The sequence below is a fragment of the Amphiprion ocellaris genome, chromosome 17 (assembly GCF_022539595.1).
Source record: "Amphiprion ocellaris isolate individual 3 ecotype Okinawa chromosome 17, ASM2253959v1, whole genome shotgun sequence".
Classification (NCBI taxonomy): domain Eukaryota; kingdom Metazoa; phylum Chordata; class Actinopteri; family Pomacentridae; genus Amphiprion; species Amphiprion ocellaris.
In genome coordinates, this window is record NC_072782.1 from 13,985,264 (window position 1) to 14,008,596 (window position 23,333).

At 40.5% G+C, this 23,333-nt stretch overlaps 1 protein-coding gene across 1 annotated transcript in view; it reads left to right on the forward strand.

The window, feature by feature from the left end:
* Positions 1-23,333, forward strand: part of col27a1a (collagen, type XXVII, alpha 1a) — a 77,145-nt gene that overhangs the window by 44,631 nt on the left and 9,181 nt on the right. The window contains exons 14-44 of the mRNA XM_023272217.3: positions 2,201-2,245; positions 3,944-3,997; positions 4,162-4,206; positions 5,485-5,538; positions 5,941-5,994; positions 7,015-7,068; positions 7,159-7,212; positions 7,719-7,772; positions 7,924-7,968; positions 9,740-9,793; positions 9,906-9,950; positions 10,067-10,120; positions 10,213-10,266; positions 12,317-12,370; positions 13,095-13,148; positions 17,207-17,260; positions 17,505-17,549; positions 18,472-18,516; positions 18,605-18,658; positions 20,755-20,808; positions 21,172-21,225; positions 21,569-21,622; positions 21,726-21,779; positions 21,898-22,005; positions 22,126-22,179; positions 22,294-22,401; positions 22,518-22,571; positions 22,679-22,732; positions 22,939-22,995; positions 23,104-23,157; positions 23,243-23,296. Coding sequence (XP_023127985.2) covers positions 2,201-2,245; positions 3,944-3,997; positions 4,162-4,206; positions 5,485-5,538; positions 5,941-5,994; positions 7,015-7,068; positions 7,159-7,212; positions 7,719-7,772; positions 7,924-7,968; positions 9,740-9,793; positions 9,906-9,950; positions 10,067-10,120; positions 10,213-10,266; positions 12,317-12,370; positions 13,095-13,148; positions 17,207-17,260; positions 17,505-17,549; positions 18,472-18,516; positions 18,605-18,658; positions 20,755-20,808; positions 21,172-21,225; positions 21,569-21,622; positions 21,726-21,779; positions 21,898-22,005; positions 22,126-22,179; positions 22,294-22,401; positions 22,518-22,571; positions 22,679-22,732; positions 22,939-22,995; positions 23,104-23,157; positions 23,243-23,296 — 1,731 coding nt within the window. The remainder of the gene's footprint in view (positions 1-2,200; positions 2,246-3,943; positions 3,998-4,161; positions 4,207-5,484; positions 5,539-5,940; positions 5,995-7,014; positions 7,069-7,158; positions 7,213-7,718; positions 7,773-7,923; positions 7,969-9,739; positions 9,794-9,905; positions 9,951-10,066; positions 10,121-10,212; positions 10,267-12,316; positions 12,371-13,094; positions 13,149-17,206; positions 17,261-17,504; positions 17,550-18,471; positions 18,517-18,604; positions 18,659-20,754; positions 20,809-21,171; positions 21,226-21,568; positions 21,623-21,725; positions 21,780-21,897; positions 22,006-22,125; positions 22,180-22,293; positions 22,402-22,517; positions 22,572-22,678; positions 22,733-22,938; positions 22,996-23,103; positions 23,158-23,242; positions 23,297-23,333) is intronic.

Sequence of the window (23,333 nt, forward strand, 5' to 3'; positions counted from 1 at the left end):
AACTGGCCACCAACACACACATACTGTATTATTAGGAGGTGATATCCAAGACCAGTAAATGATGTAATAGGATGTCATTTTGAGTAATTGTTCCTTGTTCAGCAACGATGGGTCAGCAAACACTTTCTGTTGCATGTTTGTGTCCATATGGAAGACGTCGGATAATTTTATCGCAGCGTTTTTACTATTTTTGGATATTTGCTGTCAGTCTTACAAATGTAGCACCTCATCAGTCAGAGAGGAAACCTCTAAAAGAAAAACATAAACACGTCAGCAAGTTGCTCTCTCACACACTCTGGAATACTTAATAAACATAAAGTGCATTCATGTTTAAGGAAACACTTCACTCACACGTCCCTGACTTTTCCAATGGCTCAACCCTGTATATCAAGCAACGAAACTGTTAATGACTCCTTTCTTTGCCCAAAGGCTTTTATTTCTCTAGAGAATAAGTCTCATCTATCAGATTGTGGATGATGCTTTGGACTTAACAGATGCTTGTTGATATTTTAAATACTCTGTATACAACTTGGAACAACTTGATTTTTTATGAGTAATCAACTTTAAAACTTGTATTTATGCTACCAATCATTGATTAGGTAGTAAATAAACATTCCTAACTCCTGTAACTCAGTGTAGTTTGTTGGTTGAACATAATTTTATTAGAAACTGTCCCAGTTGAAAAATACAGATCCAAACTGTTGTTGAGCCCAAAGATTATTTTTTAGAGTGTGCAAAACAAAAGAGCACAAAAGAGAAAGTTGTCTGAGAGGGAGACTATGTGTCCTAAACTTTAGAAATGTAAAATATTGGGCAAAAAAATACACTAGTGGCTCTGTGAGGGTATACATAAGTAGAGAACTGAGCTTAATGCTAATCATTTTTGCCTTTAGCCCTCATCTTACCAACATATGTAACATACAAAAATTACCAAAATGGGGTTCAAGACCACAAACAACAATTTCCTATAAGAAACCATCTTCACAGCAAAATATGTTTATCTTGCGTCATGTATTATATCTTGTTTCTTTCTCAAAATGTTATTAGTTACATAAATAATGTAATATATTCTTCTTGCAGCTTCTATCCCAAGTACAATCCACTTTAATATTTAATTACTGTGTGTCTTACAGAGTGCCTCCCCACCCAATAATGGGTGATAATTTCAAGAACAACCCATGTTTAAGAACTTAATAAAAAGTTCTGTTTATTAATTATTACTGCATTGGCAGTGGGTGCTGTTGACCCACAAAATGGAAATGGAATAACAGAAACACAAAACAATGATATGAAGTTATTAGGAACAAAATGATTGATTAAGTCATGAAAATTGGAATGCTAGAATAAAGCACGTGTTAGATATGATAAAAGGCAGATCTTCAGGTACTACAGTCCGTAGGATTAAGGTTAATAAATAGTTGGAGTAGAGACAGGAAATGTGGAGGAGAGCATGAGAGAGTGATGTGCAGCAGAGTCTGGCCTTGAGTCAAACCGAGGATAACTTAGGGCATTAAAACCCATTTGGTGTGCACCCTAACCACTCAGCCGTCAAGTAGCCTCAGTAGACATCATGTTTACCAACATGTTAATATACAATGTAAATGTACCAAACCATCCATATTTATTGAGAAATGTCACTTTAAAAGGCAACCTCGTGATGGCTCTAGAGGAAAAATCACTTAATTAGATTGTCTTGACACAATGTTTGTTTGTGCTGAGATATTTCACTGGATGAAAGTGAAGTTTTGACCTGTTGGTGTCTCTATAGAACAAATCAGTGGATCTACATCATTAGGAAACATCCTCTGAGCTCCACGAATGTCTGCACAGAATTCTGTGTCTCTGGCTGTCTTTCATTTTTCAAGGTGGAACGAACCTGCATATTTGAAAAAGCCACAGTGGGACGATGGGCACACACCTCCCTCCACACAAACACACACACACACACACACACACACACACACACACACACACACACACACACACACACACACACACACACACACACACACACACACACACACACACACACACGTACAAACACACACACATGCACACAGCCCCCTCTCATAAGCTGAGATGAACACTGAGCCACTCTTCTGAGCATGTTTGTTTAAAAAAAAGAGCCAATAAGCCATGAAACTTGCTCCTTCTCCCTCTCCCTTCATCTCACTTGCTCTCTCTCCTCCTCTCTGTCTAGGGTGACATGGGAGCCCCCGGTCCAAACGGAGTTCTTGGACTTATTGTGAGTAGCAGTTTGTGTATTTCTGTATGTAGTTTGTGCGTGCTCCTGTCACTTTAAACATCTGCTTTTCCCAAACACGTATTCCATAAATACATGGCTGTTAAGAACTATGTTTAAATGAAACCGAATATGCCTGCTTAATTGAAAAAACACCCTCAATTAGCTCCCATCATCATTCGCATTGCCAGCCACTTTGGCAGGAAACTAACCACCATCTGTAGGTTTTTTTTTTATCATTGTAAACATATTTAAATAGTGAAAGCGGATGGTTTTTGGAGATGGAAGTCTACATTATGCAATTTGTCCCTTCTTCTTTCTCTCGTGACAGTTTGAGTCAATTAAAGATATGCTAACAATGTGCATCTTGATTCTTTCTTGAACTCCTTTTTTATTAACTATTTTTGGACAGGAACTTGCCCCCCTCACCCTGCCCACCCATCACCTTGCCCTCCCTGCCTGCCCAGCCCGACAGCCACATAATTGTCCCTGATTATAATGTCTCCCTGGTTTCCCTTGTCGTGTCCCGTCTTCACCCGTCGCTGCCGCTCCTCCCGGTCTATTCTAGGCCACCGGTGGTGGTAGTAGGCCTGTAATTGGAGGACTGTCTGATTACAGCTCTGGTCTGAGCTTCGTGTCCGCTGCATCCATCTGATCCGACAGCAGTGATGTACAGTACACACCAGCAGCACCGCGCTCAACGTCAAAGATATAAATATGCAAACACCCTTCTCTGGGGATTGCAGGCCTTCAGCTTTGGGTGAAGTTGGGCCACTGTTGAATAAGAAAGCATCTGGATGATAACTGTCACTTAGAATTACACAATTCAGAAGAAGGAAGAGGGAGAGAAGCTGTGCAGCTTTTATGTCTCTTTGTTTTTTCCCTTCTTGCATTCAGCATTTGTTTATCAGTGTAAAATCTTATTCTCAGTCCGTGTAAACAAACCCTCATCCTCTCATCCTGGTTTTTGCACCGTCCAGGAATTGAACCTGGGTGCCCCCTGTGGCAGACACTGATAACAAATCCAGAAACCTGGTTTCAGCTAAAGAATTGTTTTCCTTGATGCATTTCTTGCAATTTGTGAGCGGGAAATATGTTGTTGTTGATAGGAAAAGTTAAATGTTTTTGTGCCCTCTATAGCTCTGCAGCAGTGGAGCCACAGAGCAGATCCTGTTGTTTTTAGTCCCTCCAATAGGATATGACTTCATTCTCAGGCATTAGATTGCATTAGATTTTCCCATCTATAGAAGAAGAAACCTTTCTGCCTTTGAGCTTTCAATGCCAAATGAAGTGACTTGTTTTGGGGGACATTTTTGCGGGCAGGACTTCAATAACATGCTCTGTCAGAAATGCAGATACCACGCTGTGCAATGAGACAAATGTTTAACACACTGAGCCAATGCCATTCTTTGATAAAGGCCTCAGATGAAACACAATTTGGCTTCTGAGTGCAAGATCTGTTCCTTCTTCCCAAAATCGGTCGTATATCATCGTCTGTTGTGCTGTGTGCAGTGTGATAATCACACTGATGATCTGCAAGCAAGACAATGGACTTATTCTCTCATTTAATGAATCCCAAAGTGTGATGATATTGTATGTGTGTTTGTTAAAGGAGTGTCAGGGGCCCGAGTCATGTGCTTATCTGTATTTTATGCATGATATTGCTGAATGTTTCTTATTTATTCCTTCTTACAACATCAGGGTGATATGGGACCTGTGGGAGAGATGGGCCTTCCAGGACCTAATGGACTGAAGGTAATTTCAGATGGACCCACAGATTGCATTAGTTTGTTTGGACGGCATTGTAGTGTAGTGATTTTATGTGTGATATGAAACAAAGTAATGCCATGAGAACAGAATTTCAGTGAGGTTTGTCTTTGGAGATGCTTCTCTAACCCATCTGTCGGTGCTTGTTTCAGGGGGTGCCCGGAAATCCAGGAGAAGCAGGACTGAAAGGTGATAAGGTGATCTGAATATTCCTGTTATTGGCCTGTGTCTGAGCAGCATGTGATGGATATGTTCTCCTTTGCATCCTATTGTAGCCTACCTTTAGACACCCAGCATGCTTTCATTAGGTCCCACCTTCAGCCACACTTCTGACACAAACTTCTGATGAGTGTCACATTTCAAACATGAATTTGACCTGTTTCTACCAGTATTAATCCTTTTAGTGTCATTTTTGTGAAATCCATCGTAGAAACCTACACCTACCCCACGCTTTATTGGTAGACCATCAGCCAGGAATAAAGTTAAAGAAAAAGTTACATATAAGCCTTTAAATAAAACACCTACAAAGCACTTTTATAATTAATTTTTAAAAGCACTCCTGTAAGGTAAATGAAGAAACCCAATGGATTGATGAAAGAAGACTAAAGTAAATAAAAGAGTAAAAATGCACAGTAAAAATTTGGGAAAAAAATACAAATAAATGGGACAATGTCAGAAGGTTTGAATGTGTTTTAATGTATTTGATCATTGTTTTTGAATATGAGCTCCTTAAGCAAAGAGAATCACAATTTAAGGACCATGCAGGTCTGTTATACCTTGACAAAGGGAGTTTTGGGAACTGTTTAAAGGTTTCCGCAACAGTACCTCAACATGAACAGACATACAATAGATAAATACATTCTATAGATTTAAACAGAAACTTGAAAATGCCTTTTTAGCATTTGCTGTTATTGGCTGACATTTCTCGTGTAAAAACCAGAACAGTGCACCATATATTCATCAAGCCTAAAGGAGATAAAACCACAAAATACCAGATCTACAGATGATAGAAGAGATCTTAGTGATGTGTCATATTTAAAATCCCCCACTTTAATTCCTTAATGAATAGTCTGAAGAAAAGATAACACCACCATTAGAAACTTGTCTCTCTGCATGGATAACAAAGCTAATCAGACAAGAGTCCAAACAATTAATACTCTGTAATTACCGTACTAACTGTTGATTACTGGCTCAATCTGTAAAACATGTGGTGTAACACAATGGAGCAATTGCTGTCAGTGCCTTTCATAAGACTGATTGAAACCACATGAAAACCTTGGCTAATGCAGTGAACTACATTCATTGTGTGTGAGTGGTCCTTAATGTACATACTGCTAATTGGTATTGTCTGTTGAAAAAAGCTGAATGTGATTGTCAAAGTCGAAGGTTACAGATCCCCCTAATGTTCTTCCATTTTTCTCTCTTTCTGTCCGTACTTCATCCGTCATCCTGCCTGTGTTCGTCTCCTCCGTCAGGGTGATGTTGGGATTCCCGGAGAGCAAGGGGAGATTGGATTCAAAGGAGACAAGGTAGATCACCTCTGCTGCACATTTGGACATGCTGTAAATGTTCACACGTCCTCAAAACTCTCCATTCTCTAACCCCATCAACCCCTGTCCTGCACACAACCTCCACATATCCCCAGTTACACATCTTTTGTTGCAGAACTGTGTTTTTGCTAAACGACTTAGCCAGATGTCTGCTGTCCAGCTTGTGGAAATTCTTATGTTAAACCCCCCTACATTTGTCTCAAAAGCAAAATCGAACCCATCATAGAACAGAGTGGCCCCAAGAGATAACAGAATACCGAGCCCAGTCATGCATGTCTAATGTCTGTCTCCTCTGAAAAGAAATCAAGGTTCTGTTTTTTGCTTCTGAATCCTGTCTGAGTGTCTGTCTTAGTTTTTATGTGCGTTGTTTGTATTGGACAGGGCATCCAGGGGGCTCCAGGGTTACCAGGCATCCGTGGGAAACCAGGACCACAGGTTAGTATTGATCTGGCTTTAATGACCAGAAATACTTTCAAACGTGGACAGAGCTGTTTTGATGTAAAATGAACATTTTGGGAAATCAGTCAGAAGATTAGATCAGAAGACAAAACTCAAATGTCTGTCTATTCAGTTGAAGGCTGCAGCCAGGAGCACTTTAGCTTAGCTTAGCATTGGGACTGGAAATGCAGGGAAACAGTTAGCTAGCTTGGTTCTATCCAAAGGGAGAAAAATCTGCCTACCAGCACTTTACATCAGATTTGTTCAATCCATACTGTTTCCAAGTCTAACAACAACTTTTTACAGGAGGTTATACACAGGGCTACTTCTTGGCTGGATGCAGTGATTTCCTAAAGTTTTATTGTCACCGTGAGGTTGCCAGGTAACCATTAGAGTCAGAAGTCCCTGTACTCAGCCAAGAAATTTTCATCACCAGTGTAGATGTTCCCAAGGTCTGCTTTAAAATGAAGACAGGTTGTGCATTTGCTGTCTTTGCTCTTAATCTTTGGAATACTTTACATTTTACTATTAAATGCAACTCACTCAGCCGAACTTTTCCAATTTACATTCCACTGTTTTACTTAACTGATGTCTTTGAATTAATGTTATTTTGTTTCTTTTTTCATTTGTATCTTTTGGGGAGACATGTTTGTTTCTATTATGCCTGTTTTATGCTGTGCACGTATGCCTTTGTTTGCTGTATTTTAACTCACATTATCACCATAATTCCACTATTTTGTCATGTTTGCAGTTCACTTTTTCTACAAGTTAATAAATGTGTGGTAAATGGTAACAACTTAACCTCTAAGGTGCTGCAAAGGGGATTTTGTTACCTTTAGACAAAGCCAAGCCAGCTGTTTTCCACTATCTTTAATCTTTGTACTAAGCAATGCTGGTGGGACAAATATGCAAATGTTATTGAACACCTCTTCTAATTTTCTGCAAAAAAGGGACATTTTTTTCCTAACATACACAACTATTTCACATTTGTCATGTTTTTATTTATCTTTTCTGCAGGGCAAGCTGGGAGAAAGAGGTCCTGATGGTGCACCTGGACCACCAGGCCCTGAGGTTTGTATTTACGCCTTCACTGCCGCATTCAGTGTGTTCGTCTGTATTTCACAGAGACAGTAGAGATTAATTCTTTGCTAACCATGACAGGGTTTCCCTGGTGACATGGGACCACCGGGAGAGAATGGCCTTGAAGGACCAAAGGTGAGCAAAACCGTCATCGTGGCTGAGTAGTCTATCAATTAGCGTTTATTTCTAAATACAAAACAAAACATGATTAACGAGTTAAAGCCATGCAAGCAGAGGCACCACAGTTCTTTGAGGTAAATGCAAGTGTAAGCTGGTGCATTGTCAAAATGTATTCGTATTTCAATGCTAGCATACCAGCATTAAACAATTTGCATTAAACATTCAGATAATACAGATGATAATATTAGGTGTTTTTTATAAACTGAATTGTTGGACAAATTTTAAAAAATGTCCTGATGATGCCCCTTTAGGAAGTGTCAGGGAATCACTAAAGCCATTAGGATTCATCCTCAGGGGACCATAAATGTCCGTCCCAAATTTTTATGACTGTCCAATCTGACCAACAGTCCCACGCTACTTTCCCTTATGTCATGCTGCTACTGTGGCTAAAAACATATGTGTAAATGCTACATTTACCTTTACACCTTAGCATTAATTTTACTGCCCTTTCACCCCTCCAGGGAAAACCAGGGGCCAGAGGTTTACCGGGGCCACGAGGGGTGCCTGGATTGGAGGTAAGACCGTTAGACACCATCCACATTAGAACGACCTCAAAGCGCCAGAAAGGCATTAAAAGTTTTACGACACAAGGTCCTTTTCTTTACTGAGGGACTCTTTATGTCCCCAAACATAAGTCATGCTAAGATCAATATCATCTGTTTCCAGGGAGACGAGGGCCCACTTGGACCACCAGGCCCAACAGGACTCGAGGTGAGCTATTAGATAAACACCTGGTGGAAATGAAGTAGAGACAGACGATAGAAGGGATTTAGATTGAAGGCCTCTGAACTCGTGTGTTCAGTTCACACCAGTATAATATATATAAGAATAACAAGTTGTAAATGTGTGTTTGGTCATAGAGGAAAGGTTGCATATTTGGTTGACCTGTTTCCCATGAAAGACGGTCAAAGCATTTACCATGAGCAGTGCTGTGGATTCATCCTGTATACATCTGTGGTAAACTCATCATCAAATGGTGAAAGAGAGCTTTGACTCAGGCTATGGAAAATGCCACTGCAGCATAAAACTAAATCTGTTTGCAAGCTTGACAATCAACAAAACATTTGCATGGTGGTCTGCAGTAAAACTATACTGCAACATATCACTCTAAACGGAAGAGGATCTCTGTAAGATTTGTACATTGTTTGCTTTACATCACCCTCTTTTATTCTCAGCAGCTTGTAGTGAAGCCTGAAAGTATTGTTTCATTGATTAGCTTTAATTCTGCATCAAAACATTTGTTGTAATACAGTGGAGAGTTCATCTGAAATGTATCTGAGGTGATAAAGTATGTCGTCATTATGGATTTTTCTTGGGTCGCGTTAGAGGGAAGTTATGCTTGAGGTTTTATAGAGGTTATTGCAGCTTGTCACTGCACGATTAATCCATCCACTCACGGTGCAGTCCCTGCTGTCGGCCACCAGGGGGTGATAACTGCCATCAACATATTTATAGGTGGCAAGATTTATAGCTGCCATAAAATGCTTGAAATGGTAATGTGCGAATGCAGAAATAGATTTTTATCACTTTGTTTCTCAATTATCCACTGAATGAAGAAGAAAATGGCTTGTTCCAAATATAGGTCTACTTTCAGAATCGTTATCCCAGATGCTACCTGCTTTTCTTCATGTTTTTATCTTCTTTCCGCTCCACTAACTTTCTTTCCCTCCACCCTCCTGCCTCATCCTCTCACCCCCTCTTCATCCCCTATCCGAGAGGAAGCAGTGTACCATTCCTCCTGGAGCTGTGATTGATCTCTGGCCAGGTGCCACAGGTCCTCCCACTCCTCCACCTCATCAGCTAGCTGTCTTTTAGCTTCACTACTCTGGAAAGAACGACACCCTCGCTTCGCCTTTTAGTCCTTTCCTTTCTTTTTTGCTGTCTCCCACACCTTTTCATTTGCTCTTCTTCACTCTCGTGGTCCAAAGCGTGTTCATTCTCCAAGCATTTCTCTCACTCTTTTAATGTGGTGAGACGTATCAGGTGATAAGAAGCCGCAAATCCTGGAAAACTCATATTAATTCTCATTTTACAACAAGAATCTGCTTTTACTCTGTGCATCTGGGTGAAATAAAGGGTTCGCCTGTGCTCCTATCTGGACTAAAACTTTGGAATCATTGAGTCACTCAATCTTTAGGAGTTTTGGCTTAGACAGAACCTCCAACCCCCCACCGCCCCTCCATCCATCCCCTCTTAACCCCGGGAATTACTGTCTGTGCAAGAGGAACATTACCGTCATTGAACACTTTCACGGCCTGCCAAGATGTACTGTCAGCATTACCTGTACACGCCAATGCTTATTTCAGCTGCATGTACAGTGAACTGCAGGCTACTCCTCAGTTCGCTCTTCAAACTGTCATCTGGTAGAAAACAGATCCTTTATACTCGCATAATTTTTTGTGATGAATGTTAACGATGCATTAACTGGCAAGTGAATGTCTGTTATTGGCTATTCATCATTCTATGCTACATATTTTTTCAGGGCAGAATGGGCAGAAAAGGATTTCCTGGGAAAGTTGGGCCAGAGGGAGTCAAGGTGAATAAAAGCACACTCGCTTGTTATTTTTCTCCTCCTTTCTCTTAAAATATAGAGGAATATTGTGTTAATTATTGTAAAGTCATGACTAATATTATATTTGTCTCTGCAGGGAGAGCCTGGTATCACAGGAAAAGTTGGACCCATGGGAGAAAGAGTAAGAAAACCCTGACATTACCGCTTTTTATTTTGAATAACAGTACTTTTTCCAAGCCATTTATCCCCCAAAAATCCATCCATTCATCCATCTAACATTGAGTCTGTGTGTTTCAGGGCTTGGTGGGTTTCATCGGACCTGTGGGAGAGGCAGGGCTGGCAGGAGAGAAGGTTAAAAAAAGTCTTGTTCCGACCATAAATTTTTTGGAGATGTCCTCTTAATGTGACTTTGAAGAGTGAAAATTGTGCTTGTCCATTTTCAGGGGGATCGAGGGGAGATGGGCCTTCCTGGACCACCTGGAGAAAAGGGATCAACGGTAAGTTGTAATGACGATGACAGAGAGGAGAGATTTCCGTTTGACAAAGAGCGGCATTTGAGGCTCCTAAAGTATGAGCTTACATGTGATTTTCTGGAGAAAGTGGTTTGTCTTTAAGGAAATCCGAAGAAAGGGTCGTCTTAAACTAAACTGTCTGCTATTCCCATGGGAATATACTGACGTGTGGGGTTGGGTCAATACCACAAGAACATGTCACTCTATGGATGACATAAGAGCAATCTTTCTAAGCCGTGGTTTGGCACTTGGCAGGAGGCCTCTAGCCAGAAGAAGCTGTCCTGCTGGTTTAAACAAAGGAAACAATTCCAGTGGATCCTTCCAATGATGGAGATCCCTGATGGTATTTAATTGGCACAGGAACAGCTGATTCCTCTTAACTCTTTTAACCCCAGATCTAGTGAGCAGGCTTAAAAGGCATGTTGTCTTTTAAAAGACAGAGCCAGAAACTGTTAAACTTTCCAAAAATCCTTGAGCTATTCATCTGTGATGGAGAAATGCCCCAAATTTATGCTTATAATCTGGATATTTAATCAAAATCACTTTATTCAACATGTCTCAATTTTTTAAAAAATCCAAAAATAAACTCTTTGCTTTCACTAGATTCTGTAAGAAATGTAAAATTCTGAGCTCCTCAAGTCATTAGTGGCTCAGTTGTGACCAATGATCATATCACAGTAATTCAGGGGCTTTTTTACCAGAACTGGGTAGAACTGCAGGCTGTGCTTTGACAGAGCTCAGCATGCAATCAAATACAAAATCTAAGTAGAAAAATACTTATAGTACGTAGAATCGGCATTTAGTTTTTAAGTATTGGTAACACTTGTGGACACTTGAAAAAATATTGTTCATGTTGATTCCTGGCTTTTTAACTTTGTAGTACTGCACAAAAGACATTTTCACTTCCAGCCATGTTCGTATTGCTTCCATAGAGGTGTAGGACTTTATATTGCAATAAAAATGAGCGTACGGTGAGTAAAAATGTGACAGGTGCAAAAAATGCCCAGAAACCACTTGGGGTTCAGAGGGTTAAATGACAATCCTACTGGGCTTTGCTCAAAGGAACAAAGAAATGGAGAAAAACGATAATCCTCCATAGTTTGTTTTTAGTCTGCAGGACATTTAAGTTTCTTGAGCTCTACTCTGGCATGTCACACACTTACTTACTCTTTCAAACAGAGCAAGTGGCATCTTTGTCATGTAGTGTCTTTATTTTATATTGACCATCTAATGTATATGACTGTGCTGGAGTAGATAAGAATTTAGTCATCATTCTTGCTGAAACAGAGAGAGGTTTCCTGCCGGCAGACAGCCAGCTGGATTTCTCTGAGGACTTCACCACACACACATACACACTCACACACTTTGCGTTGGCTCGCTCCCTCAGCTGCAAAACAGAAACAGATCCTCTGGAAAAGACTGCATCATTCAGAGTGAAGGGAGCTGAGCAGCAGACATCCATAGCTGTTAACAGAGAGCTCATACTGTAGGCATCTATGTTTCATTCCCATGAACGTATGACATCAGAACTGTCAACTGCTATAGCTTTGCATATTGGGTAGATTTTATTGCACTCAGCTGTTCTGAGTAGTCCGACCAAAATAGTCCCCATTATATAGTTATGCTTCTACAAATGTCCCGACCAAAAAATGAGGGTCAATAAAAAAAGAGAAATGCAGCCAAAAGCTGTATGTTTTCTGATATAAAATCATCTCCTCGGGCTGTCTGTTATTCTCTTTCCCTATTGGCTTTCCAATACACACATCATTTCTGCAGAGGTATGTTTGACCCACCAGTATGCGTACATGTGTATGCAATTTATTTTCTTAATTTTTATTTCTTCAATTTTGAGCATTTACAGTGAGTTTGTGTCCATAAGTCCACATCTCTCATATTGTCATATTTGAAAACTGTAAAATGACCTTTAATGTCATTATTTTAACCAAATCTTAATGGGGTCAGTCATTTGTGTAATCCTTTTTCGTGCCAGTTATAATCTTTGCACTGTGTGTGTGTGTCTGTGTTCATGCTATAGGGTCACCCAGGGACACCAGGTGAAACTGGACTTACTGGACCACCTGGAAGACCAGTAAGTCACCACTATTTTCCACATTTTGCATGTTCTCCTTTCGTTTTGCTCCATTCTAGTTGCACATGATACTTTATAATAGCACTGAATGGCAGTTTTTTAGATTTTGCATGGGGCCATACTATAGTAAGTGGGACTATGACAAGAGAAAACTGACTAGCCATGACAGCTAAAATGCTGTTATACCAAACAAAGACTTGTGTCAATGTTTCCTCACAAAAAGTATCTTTTTAGCAGTAGTGATAGTTGTGCGTAATGTTAGTAGCCCACAGTCTGCAGCAGAGGTTTCTCTGAGCATTATGAGAGCTGGCAGCCTCCTGCTGAACCCGCATTACCCTCCTGTCAGTCAAAAGCCCAACACCTATAACCAATTAGAAGCTGCCCCCGGTTTCCCCTCGCTGTCTCTTCGCCGTGGCCGGGTTTGACAGAGAGCCGGCCGAGCACTGGTTGATGGTGGGGGCCACTGAGCCACCAAAACAAACATAAATACGAGGCTTTGGGGTGCAGCAGGACAGGATTCCAGAGCAGACCCTTTAATTGGTGTGAGTGACAGATCTAACAACAAAACCCATAGTGTGTTCCCGAGGTCGGGCTGCCCCCCAGGGTCAACAGCCAGGGGGCTCTGTGGACTGTCAGTGTAAACCTTTGTTATATCTCTCCTTCCCCTTTTTCCCTCTCCCCCCCTCTTTTCCTCTCTATCCCCGTTTCTTCCTTTGTTCGTCAGGGCCCTCCTGGAGCGACTGGGCCAACCGGTACCAGAGGACCTAAAGGCTTACGGGTAAGTTTGAGGGTTGTTTTTGCAGATGAAGTGTTGCCTGGTGTTCTACAGTCACCATGTCACATTTCTCAGCCTTAAGAGCAGAACTTGGCAACCGAGTGTGCATTCACATTCTGTTTTGTGTATGCTTCGATGTGTGTTTGTAGGAGCCATGTCCTAATGCTGTCGCTGGGCTGTTGGAAAATGTCAGTGGGTGAACATAATGAAGTGATATGGAACTGCCTCTGAACTGATGTCATGTGTGTTTAACGGACAATGGGTGCTCGCGCAGCACATATGAAGGTTCAGAGTTGAAGAATGAGTCTGTTTCATCCTTTTTCCGAGCTCATTATAACTGCTGGAAGAGCTCCAATAATGTAAAACGAGACATTTTTTATTCCATCACAACGGAACAATGGCTTCTGGTTGTAGGAGGGATCTGTCGTCAGTCCAACTTCATGACTTCTGTTGTGGTTGGAAACTGTGACCTGGCTTTTGTGATTAATCTGAATGCTGCCTTCAGATAAATATAGTGAACTGGGGAAACAGGATTTATAGGGGGATTAACAAAGGTTTGCATTAGCTTTCCTCGAGTTTCATTAATATTTACACTTCTGCAAACAATTAATACATCATTCTTTTAAAAAACTGTCGCAGCTTTATACTTGTAACCTTTTTAAGACATGCAGCTCTATGTTGTATTGTTTGTAAATGTGCTGTCCCTTTGAAAGGACATTTAGCATGTATTCCTTGAAACCTCCAGTAAACACTTTAGTATTTGGCATACACATTAAACGCATTGCATCTGCACAGTCTATCACTTTATGTTTCAGTTTTGGCAATAATGTGATAAATAGCGTATAATTACACAGAATTATTGCAGAAGTTTTGCATTATCAATGACAGGTAATACAAATGTAATTTATTATGGCAGCATTATGTTTAGGTGGCTCACTGATACTTCTGTAGGAGCAATCAGTGTCTGCACACTGTAAAAAGACGCTTAGAATCTACTCAATAAATGACTCTTTTTGTTTTTTTAGGAGGTTCCGCCACATATTTTTTTTCACCAAGCATTTTTAGTAGATTACACAACTATAGAACATGAGTGATATTAACACTGGATTGAAAGGACATAGAAGTTAGAAGGAATGTAGTGACGTGTTTCTACCAATATCCAGCCACTTACTGCATTGTCCCGAGCAATTATTTCAATAATACATTTAAAATATTGTGGCTAGAGGTGACTCTGTCTTGAGAGATCCGCAAGACAGCCTAAGATCCCCTTCACTGCTCCTTTTTTTAACAACACGCAGGACACACTTATCTATAACACTGATCTGATTTAATCGAATTATGTACACTGAATTAGGAATATTAAATGTCTTATGACTTTGATAACGGTCATTTTACGATCATATGGTTAATCACTGGAAAATTCCACCTTTAAATCACACTGGAGTAACAGTAAAGTGACTCATATTAAATATTGTGGCACATGAAAGAGTCCAAGAGTTATGACATTGATTTAAGGTTTGACTGTATTTCTCGTATTTGACCTGGCAAGTGTTTTAATATTTAGTGACTAAAATTTTAATAATTTGGAAGGGTTGTATTTTATACCCTCCAAAATCCTTTTAACAGAACAAGTTACACCTGTAACATATTTTTCTAGGAATGTTATTACTTTTTCTCTGTTAAAACCTGTTACACAGTTTCCCAGTACTGAGATATGGGAAATCCAGCTTTGCAGCCTCAGTGCAAGGGAAATTGTATACAACTCCAGAGTATTTTGTGAAAGATGAAAACCAGCAGAGCATTGAATAACAGCTGGATGAATACCGTCAACAGAAATTTGATACCTTAAATAATGTTGCTCATAAAATCTGGCCTCTGGAACAACATATAGCAAATAAATTCTTGAATTCACCTTTCACCAAGGGTACTCAGGTGCATTCAAAGTGAATGTGGTGGAAATAATAACGAATTTGGAGGGAGATGGTGGCAGTAGTGTTTGTGGTCACTTTTGCTTGACAGCTTTAAACACATCTCAGCTTCTCCTTCTGCTTTTTTACTCTTGTGATGTGCAGATGCTGTCATTTTCAAAAGCTTTCAATAGAGGATGTTTATTGCTATGTTCAATTGAGCCAGCTAGAAAGTGGGATAAAAAACCACTGAGCTTCTTTATTTGATGCATCCATTGGAGATGGGCCTCTCTGTGTTTGCTCTGGACACTCGCTAATGTCTCAAGCTGGGTTTTTAGTTAATGCTAATGTCAGCAGCGTCCACTGCCAGTAAATCTGCCTGCTGGCTGCTTCATGACTTATGTTGGGTAGACTGAGATTAGAAACATGAGTGTAGCAGGCCAGGAGACACAGAGGGAGTTCTGACAGCTGTGATCTTACAACCACAGACACACACATATTTCACCACTGCTGCCTAAACAGTCTATTTGCCTTGTTTAATTTAGTAAATAAGCTCACAATAAACTAGGTTTCATTTGATATGTCTTGATTTCTCTTAAAACACCATGAAGTTTAAGTTGAGACAGGCAATTTAATGTCCCTTTAGAAGAGAAAAATGATGTGATGTGCTTCTCTTCATGCTCCTGATTTAAACTTCTTAGTGTAAAATGAGACTTTATACAACTAGAGACTTTTACACAGATTTTAACACCATATGTCTTTTAAATGTTTGCTACTTGGCTTGAAGCACGGAGCCTTGTTGTTGACAGAAATGCAACATCTGGCTCTACTCAGATATGACACTAGACTGTTTTCTAACATGGACATATTTTGGAATCAGAAAGAGGAGATAAAACTGCACGTTGGCATCAGAAAGGTAGCACCACTGCTGCCTCTGTTTCTGCGTCTGTGTTTTATTTGCATGCTTATTGAATATTAAAACTTGTTGATGCAAACTTGTGGCTCTAAGCCACGAGGAATCACCAGTCTGACTAATCATGCTTTGTACATCCTCATGACGTTTAACCAACAAATCCTGCACAAATGTTTTCCATATTGAAGAGCATATTCTTCTCATCATTCCTCCCTCTTGGCAGCCCATGGTTGCTTTGGAGCTGGTTTATATAGTTAATGCTGATTGTTCTGAATTAATGCTCCTGGTGTTTCATTTCTGACTTTGTTTGAAACGGGTCAGAAAGTTGCTGTAACTTCATGTAATGAATTCATTTGGAGCATAACTTTTTCAGTGTTTTTCAGTAGCTGGATAGGATGAAATGTTTTGTACACATTGGCTAATCAGGCTATGTAAACGCAACCAGCGGGTAGCAGGTACCCAGACAGGAATGTTAATGAGCAGTGCTCATCCAGCTCTATGTATAATAGGCTTATAGCACTTTGGTTAGTGGTGTTCTCAATGGGCCAAGCTCCCACTGTGCCCAGCCATCAATCACTCACACAACAAGGCCTCTTTTGTGGCTGCGTCATTTTATATTTGATTTCTCAGCTTCACAGTCATTATTTATAACCACTGTAACATGAGATTGACCCACAGAGTTGATGATCAGTTAGTGAGCATCATCTCAGGAGCATAGATGGGAAACTTATCTGGGTGCAGATGCAGAGCAGATGGACAGTATTGGTCCAGTGCCTGCCTCCCATTTGTTATCACTGCTCACTGGACTAGCAGGCCTTTAAGCACTTTTAGATTTTGTTTGACAGTTGCACCCTTGTAATCTAAACAGTCGGACTGTTCTGGCAGTGCAAGTGTGTTTAGGTGTGAACTCTGTGTGCTCTGCCTGTGTGCCCTGAGTCTACTATTAAAATAATGCAAATCAGAGATCAATGACCGTCAGTGCCATGTGTGACGCCCTATCCAGAAGTCATATTGCTGTTTTTAAACCAACCTTCTATTCAGAGACATGCGCATTTACTTTTGCACACACAATTATAATTACTTTCTTAGTTACCCTGCAGTTTACAGGCTTCATAACCCTCATACAACCTCTGACATGTTGTGTCAGGCTGTACAGAAATGTTTGTTTACAGTGTGTTGTGGCTGTCTGGCAGTGTTACAGTGACCTCTGTTGGTGAAGTGACAGCTGTCTTGTGTTTCAGGGCGCGAGAGGGCCTGACGGTCCAACAGGAGAGAACGGGTTAGAGGGCAAGAAGGTAAGGATGCTGGCATGCACAGAATCTAATTGTGCAAACACCTGAGTAATGGTCATAAAATAGCACATAAAAGCACAAAAATGTCAAATTCCTCATACATAATAGATGCCTAAGAGTGAAAAATAGATCATGTGCACTAGAAATAGCAGTTTGCATATTTTCTCATTCCACTCACAAGGCAGGAAATATACAACAAATTGATGTCTAGACTCTAGCTTTCTCTTATCCTTCCTTCTCTCCACAGGGTCCTGACGGCCCACCAGGAAAAATAGGTTTCCCTGGACCACAGGTAAAGCTCTGGGGTACCTTCTACTTTGCCACTCCTTCCTCTCATATATTTTTTGGTGCTTATGTTCCTCTGGAGGGGTGAGACATCAGCGTGATTTAGACGACCTGCATGATACCAGCAGTGTGGAGGCCCCACAGTCAGAAACAGTATGTTACTCTGGAGGAGAGAAAGCTGTCACTGGGAGGTTTCAGCTGTGAGCCAGATTTACATGCAGGGCAGCTTGGTGTTTTTTCACGGCTCATTGGTGGGATTTACAAATATTTATCTGTGAGCAATTAAACTTCTGAAACTCCACTTGACTTCTGAAAGTATTTGGGCATGTGTTCCCAATCAATCTAATCATCTTTATTTACAGAGAGGCTTGTAAATCTAATATGGTAGGAGCCTGTATATTAACTTTAGGGCAAAAAGGAAGAAATGAGTGACATGTAGAAAGACAGAGAATGGCAGAAAAGGAAAGAAAAGATTGTACAAATAACTAGAAGGGGCATTCAAAAGAACATCTTCTGCTAAGGTAAATTTGCTACCTCACAATTATAAGGAAAGAAGTCTTGATGTGCACAAAAATATAGTGGGGGATTATTGTGCCCTTGAGAGTTTAATGAAATTTGTCATGGTAGTTTTTGTGGATTTTTTCTGAGCAAGTGACAGACGGAAGGACAAACAACTTCTTGTCCCTGTTTATTTTGTGTTGTGCAGATTAGATATTGTATTCATGGATGATTATTATAACAAGTCTTTAAATGCAGCGAGTGCCTGAAACAAGGCATATAAGCCTCTCTCATTTGTATTAAGTTGAATCTATTTATTAATATACTTTATTTAAGAGAGAAACAGGTTTCACAACATGTCTTCAACATAACATATTCTCCACTGATGAGGCCTGATACAATTAATCCTGTTTTACACATTCTCCCACCAGGGAAAGATTGGAGAACCAGGGGAAACTGGGCCTAAAGGTTTTCCTGTAAGTTCATTATACTCATATGTAGAGATAACTGTTGGTGTTTGCATGTATCTGTGTTCCGAATTCATTTCTTTTTTTCTATCTCCAGGGTATCCAAGGGCCTTCAGGACCTCCAGGGGACAAGGGAATACCAGGCGAGCCGGTATGACTTTTTTCCATCCATTTTTCTCATCTTCTTAGCATATTTACATCTTCACTGTCTCGACATCTTCATCATGCTGACTCTCTTTCTTTCCCTCTCCCTCACTCTCTGTCTTTTTTTTTAGTCTTTTGCAATATTCTCACTGCAGCTCATCAAACTTTTCCTCTCCCCTATTCAGAAAGTTTTATTAGTTTCTCTTTGGCACCAAACAGCAGCCAGGTTTACTCTGCCCAGTCCTGTTAACTCCAAGTTATAACAGCCAGTAGGTAGTTTATGAGACATATTTTAGTGCTTATTAAAATATATATTCCCCAGTATTAAATGTTTCCTCCTGAGTGGCCAGAGAATTGTCTCATCCTTCACACATCTGCTCCTGTAGTGGCAGCAAAGTGAACTACAAGCAATACTCGCACTAAACTGCTGAACTTGCAAGTAAACTAGATGCTATTATAGCTGTAATGAATTCAATCTCTACTGTAAAAGATTTACTGTCCTTCGTGAGTTTTTTTATGAGGAATTTGAGAGGCAGAACAGAAACAGAGGTGTAGAAGATGTGTCAGTCTGCATGCATGCTGAGTTTAGCTCAGCAGTGTTACAGACAGGCACCGAGCTTCTCTTTGTTTACATTCGTATAAAATAATCATGGGTTAATATTCACCTGGTTCCTATTAAAACATTAAACAGTAGCCTAAAACCTCAGGCAGTCTACTTCATAAAGCCAGCAGTTTATATCTGCAGTAGTAAAGACTACCATTATGTGATAGACTGAGTTTCAAATGTATCTTGGTTTGTAGGGGTGTAAGTTTGCATATTTATGGGAAATGTACAAGTGCATGATTTTATTGAAAAGCATCCTGTAGAATATGTTTTACATTTGCATAGTTTTGCACTTTGTCAGCAGAGGGTTTGCGTCAATAGAAGTGTATATACTGTATAGTATTTCATATATACATGTGAAGTTACATAAATTCAAGGTCAAACAATGGAAAATGTGCAATCTAACAAATATTTTGCAACAGTTATTGACACGAATGTGAACTTTGAACTGTGAGGCCTTCTGCAAAAACGGCATCAGTGTTTGCTTTCATCGATTCAGTGATGTAATCACCAGTCCGATCTACACAAATTGCAGAATGAAACTGTATAAACATAGTTTAGTTCCAGCCGCCATTGCTCAGATGAATAAGTCATAACAACATTGCACAAACTAGACAGAAGATTATTTATCCATCCTTCCATCCATTATCTATACACCGTTTAATCCTCATTAGGGTCCTGGCTGGAGTCTATCCCAGCTGACTCAGGGCGAAGGCAGAGGACACCCTGGACAGGTCACCAGTCTATCACAGGGCTACACATAGAGACAAACACGTGCACTCACATTCACACCTACGGACAATTTAGAATCACCAGTTAGCCTCAGTATGTCTTTGGACTGTGGGAGGAAGACGGAGAACCTGGCACAGGGAGAACATGCAAACTCCACGCACAAAGATCCCAGGCCTAGGCCATGACATGAACTGGGGATCTTCTAGCTGCAAGGCAACAGTTCTAACCACGGAGCCACTGTACAGCCCAAGATTATTTATTTATTCGTTATTCAATTTCCTACAGATACAAATAAATTAAGCTTGGACCTTTTTTGTCCCTCCCTATCATTCTCCATTGTTTCATCTCTTATGCTGCATAGCTGCTTCCACTGATGCAACACACTTCTGAGTTCTGTTGTTAACTGACTTTTGGGCTCATAACCAAGAATGCAAATGAAAGACCACACAAGTGACTTTATTTTTTATCTTTACTATTGTTTGAACCGAATGCAAGTCAACCAGGGAGCAAACATTATTCACATACACGTAGATTAATAAGTATCCATGGCAAAGCATCAGTGTTTTAGAAGCAGATTTCGTGGCTCTTTCAGCCAAACTCTCTACAGATGGCTTACTGATTTATCTGCCATTGGCTCATTTGCAGTCAACATCAGCCAGAGGTTGTCGATTTTTTTGTGCGTAACAAACTGATTCGGATGAGTGTGGAACATCTCTGATTGGTTTTTGATCCGATTATCATTCAAGCACCTGTGTTGTCATCTATAGGGATCATCTGGGCCACCTGGGACTGTGGGACTCTTGGGAGAAATTGGTCAAAAGGTGAGACACTTTATAAACAACACTCATGCACACACGTTTAAACACATGCATGTACTCATATTCCACATGCATAAGGTCACGGTGTACATTGACACACACACACAAAAAGGCCATTGTGAAATTTAAATGATTAAATATGCAACATCTGTTCATCCGATCCCACTCGATCAATAACGCTCTTGGTTTTAAGCAATCCGTCCAATTAAATTTCATTCTTCCACTCTTTCCCCTCTTGTGACAATACAAAATGGAACTCACCCTTGACGTATTGTTCACATGTCACGCCAAAGAGCAATTAGCCCTTATTTTTGGTCCAGAGTCATTCACCATTTTCCTCCCTTCATTCTCTGTGTATTTTTGAAGGGTCCTCCAGGCAAAGAGGGTGAACCAGGGCTGCCAGGCGAGCCAGGGGAGAAGGTGAGGCAGTAATGCTGTTGCAGTTACATCCAGATGCACGAACAAACAATTTTATGCACCAGCTTGTGCACAGTGTTCAGGCACCAGGTGACAATTGAAAATATAATGATACATTTATGGATCTAATTACATTTTCCACAATTCAGTAGCTGTATGAGATCATAATCTGTATTTTGGAGTGAAGAACCCCCACTGCCTGAGCCACTGTTTAGTCTATTCATAATGTCATAGCATTTTTCTTCAAGTCTTTTCCTTCCTCCTGTTTTTATTGGGGGTGACAAATGCGTGCGTACTAAATATGTCAATTCAAAGTTTAATGTCTGTTAATGTCTGTGTTTGTCAGGGACCTATCGGACCTGCTGGGAACATCGGAGAGCAGGGGCTAATAGGACAGCGGGTATGTTTATCCGAATTAAACTAGCAAATATCTGTTATTCCTTGCAGGTGGCACTACTTCTCATTTCAGGAACTTGTATATACATTTCTGTGTGTGTGTGCAGGGAGAGCCAGGCCTCGAGGGGGAAGCTGGTCCAGCGGGTCCAGATGGAACCAAGGTGAAATGTTTTCCAATTTGTTCTTGATGTTGCATGTTTAGGACATGGAGCCAAAAGCTATAAAAAATACAGGTATATAAGATTAAATGGAGTCTTGCTGTTATGTGTGTTTGCTCAGGGTGATAAAGGCGATATGGGTCAGGAGGGCGACAAGGGAGAAAAGGGTGAAATTGGACTAAAGGGAAAGGAAGGCCCACCTGGAAGTCCTGGACTCACTGGCGTCAGGGTACATCACCTGTATTTCTGCTTAAATTCATGCACACACATTTATATAAACTGACTTTCTCCACTCTCTAACCTCCTTAGTCATTTCTTAATGTTTTTTTTTTTTTTGTTCTGACTATAGGGTCCAGAAGGGAAACCTGGCAAATTTGGGGAACGAGGCAAGCTAGGGCCAAAGGTACTATTGATCTCTGACACCAGATGAAACCTTTAACAAACACAAGTACTCACAAGTAATGACACAGACACGCTGTATAGGTAATAAGTACTCTTTAACTTATCCTCTGTTTAGGGTGCCAAAGGTCAACAAGGTCACCTTGGGGAGACTGGAACCGTGGGAAAGACTGGACCACCTGGTTTTGTTGGGCAAAAGGGGTCCAGAGGAACAATTGGACATGTGGTGAGTGGAACAGTAATGATGTGAATATTGTCAGAAACTCTTAAAATCACAAACTCTTTGCATAATGATGATCTAATAGATGATATGGCTGAGGATTCAATATTTGTTCTCTTTAGGGAGCTCCTGGTCGAATGGGTCAACAAGGGGAACCTGGTATTGCAGGTTATGAGGTGAGTGTTAGGATCTTAGTGAACAGCATTAAAAATTAAACAAGCCTGATATGGTTATTTGATATAGTCCTTTTACATAACATGATCTCTGGTGTCTTTCTTTGCAGGGCCATCAGGGATCACAAGGCCTCCAAGGGTCTCCAGGACCAAAAGGTGAAAAGGTACACCTGGTTCATTTTACGTGCAACATGAATGTCTTATTCCTTCCTCTGTACTTTAAGTCAGATCCTCAGTCTGCCCCCAGTAAACCTCAGAGCCATTTAGATATGTAACATTTTATGAGACATTCCTAAAGCTGAGGAGCTCAAAACCATCAGGAATGTCTGTCTTACATAAAACGTCTAATTGGTCTGATTTGTGTCTGCAGGGCGAGCAGGGGGATGATGGGAAGGTAGAGGGTCCTCCAGGTCCTCCAGGTGACATAGTAAGTCACACCTGACTTACTTTTCTTTCTCCTTCTCCTGTTTGTTTTCTACAAAGTTGCAGAAATTAGATAATGTACAGTTTAGTCATATATTTGTTGTTTTTTCAGGGACTTCCAGGTGACAGAGGTGAGAGAGGTGAATCAGGGGATCCAGGATACAAAGTAAGTAGCATCACTCCTGATGATTTTAAAATGGTTTATTTGGGGGTTTGGTATTTGATGTTAATATCCTGTGATTGTGTTTAAGGGCCAGATAGGTGTGGATGGAGAGCGAGGCAGACCTGGAGCTCCTGGGCAACCAGTGAGTGTCAAAAGTTGTGATTTCAAAACACAGTTCT